General features: G+C 41.8%; 1 protein-coding gene across 2 annotated transcripts in view; it reads left to right on the top strand.

The window, feature by feature from the left end:
- The window catches only part of ASCC1 (activating signal cointegrator 1 complex subunit 1), a 49,467-nt gene that overhangs the window by 344 nt on the left and 46,656 nt on the right, over positions 1-2,467 (top strand). Inside the window, exons 1-2 of one of the 2 annotated variants that reach the window (XM_083503218.1) lie at positions 9-512; positions 1,614-1,745. In XM_083503218.1, the coding sequence (XP_083359344.1) occupies positions 1,637-1,745 (109 nt within the window). In that variant the 5' untranslated portion in view covers positions 9-512; positions 1,614-1,636. Of the gene's footprint in view, positions 1-8; positions 513-1,613; positions 1,746-2,467 lie in introns of those variants that run through there. The other variant, XM_083503217.1, reaches the window with a different exon arrangement.

Genomic DNA, 2,467 nt, shown 5'->3' with positions numbered 1-2,467 from the left:
CTCTGGCCGTTGGGTGCCATGGCAACAGGAGAAGGACTAGGGAGAGCGCTGAAGCCTCGAAGGCAGGCCGCAGTCCCGTCCCCCCCCCCGAAGTTTATGAAATTAAAGGGGAGGGAAATACGGAGATATTATTTGGTGCCAACTTTTTTTAAAAAAAAAAGTTTGGTGTTTAGCATTGAGATGTAGGTTAAAAAAACAAAAAAACAAAAAAAACTAGTATTCGAGACCTTAACCCATTTCAGCATCTGCCACTTATGCCCAAGAGGCTGAAACTCAACCGGTAAAGCCTCCCGCTTTGTCAGGATTCCTTGATGGGGGAAAAGCTCGACCAGTTGCATTTGGGTCTGCCACGTCACAGCAAGAGCTCTGCAAGGAAAAAAAAAAGGCAACACTGCCTAGCAAAAGTGATAACGTTTTCCGACCTGCTAATATATATATAGAGAGAGAGTGTGTGTACTACAACGCCTCACTAAATACGGGGGATGGATCATCTGGCCAGATTTTTATTCTTGGTACTGCTGCCCTTCTTAATTTATGTATATATGGGTTTATAATTGTATTTGATTTATATCAATGTTCCTTGCACCTATATCACGTGGTGGTGGGTGCCTTAAAATATTTTAAACAAATCTCCCCAAGACATTTGCACATAGTATGACAGAATGGTGGCAAATTGCACCGTCACTTGGCACAGAAGTGAGGAATGCAAGATCAGGAAACACTGTCCAGTTGATTCGTTTAGAATCGTTCAGAACAGTGCTCCTTTCCCCCTGTGTAGACAGGACGTCCTGAGAGCAGTGCAAGTTTTTGCATCTCAGCCATGAAAAGAACCACCAAAGATCTGTGCAGGGTTATGTATAAGTGCCCGATCTTTGTATGAACATACCTGAAATCCACATCCACAAGTAAATGGAGCACAACGAAAAAGGAATGTGGAACCTGTGGTCCTCCAAATGTTGTTGGAGTTCTAAATCCCATCAACCGCAGCCAGCATGGCCAGTGGTCAGGCATAATGGGAGTTGTAGTCTAACAACATCTGGAGGTTTTCCCCCTGTCAAAATGGATGGGACAGAGAACATATTTGCATAAGCCTTTGTGTAACTTGCCCTTTTCCCTGTGTGAAGAACCAGCTCATATATATAGTGTAAGACTTCTTTCTCTCCATAAATTTACTATTTACTATTCCAACATTCTATTCCAACATTCTGTTTCCAGCACAGTTGCCAATCAAATGTTTGTGGAATCTTAAAAGTAGAGTATGGCCCTTTTTCCCCCCTTTCCAGCACATAATATTTGCAAGTTTGCCTTGCCTTGTTTAATGGGAGGTTCTGTTTAGATATCATAGTGAAGGCTGCAGTCCTTAACATGTTAACACGGGAGTAAGTCCCATTGGACACAGTTGGATTTACTCTCAAGTAAACATGTATAGAATTGTGCTGTTGTACTAGTGTACATGCGGGAGGCAGTAGAGGACAGGAGTGCCAGGTGTGCTCTGGTCCATGGGGTCACGAAGAGTCGGGCACGACTAAACGACTAAACAACAACAAAACAACAACTAGTGTACAGTTCTAACAACATCTACTCAGAAGTAAGTCCTGTTGAATTCCACTTAGTCTTTCAGCAAAGGGAAAACACAATGGAAGTTCTGCGGCCACCGCTGATAAGAATTGGAGGACGTGTTTACAGGAAAAGACATATTCGAGAACAGCCACACCAGCATGAAGAGGAAGAGGATTTCTATGCAGGTATGCTAAGAATCCACAGAGTTCCATTTCATGAGACTATGATATGAAACTGATCTTGGCATTAGGACTTGGACAGAAGTACTGAATATGGACCATGATTCTCAAGAAAATGCCAACACCCATGCTGTCTGTATGGACTCAGTATAATAAAGAAACAGACACTCAAGATGATAGAGAGTGGGTCTCAAAATTCTTAACCTGTTTGTTTAATACCGGTGAGAGAATGTATGAAATATATGGATTAGAGGACAATATTATACTTAGAGTAATGTAGAGATGTGAGGGTAAGCATCAGGAATACAATTATATGGGGGCTGTAGCTCCGGAATAATATATGGGCTTTGCATATTTATGGTTATATTTTCAGATCATGGTCTCTCCAGTTAACAGAGCTGGATAGCAGGGCTGCCCGTGACTTGCTGCACAAGTCAATGCAGACTAGGGATGGGGAATCTATGGGGCTCCAGATGTTGTTGGACTCCCATCAGCTCCAGCCACCATGGAATGATTGGAGTTGTAATGCAACAGTTTTGAGGGCCACAGATTCCCCATTTGTGGAGCTGGCCATACTAGGCCTGGGGGACTATTGATATGTCATGTTTTATGGTTATTTTTGTTTTTGTGTTTTGTTTTTTTTTGAAAATAATATTTATTACTTTTCCAACAATTTAAACACAACACTACAAAAAACAACAACAACAATACAATACAATACAATACAA

Source organism: Podarcis liolepis (assembly GCF_965112155.1).
Source record: "Podarcis liolepis genome assembly, chromosome: 5".
NCBI lineage: Eukaryota > Metazoa > Chordata > Lepidosauria > Squamata > Lacertidae > Podarcis > Podarcis liolepis.
The sequence above is the reverse complement of the archived record's forward strand: the minus strand, read 5'-3'. Positions and strand labels throughout refer to the sequence as shown.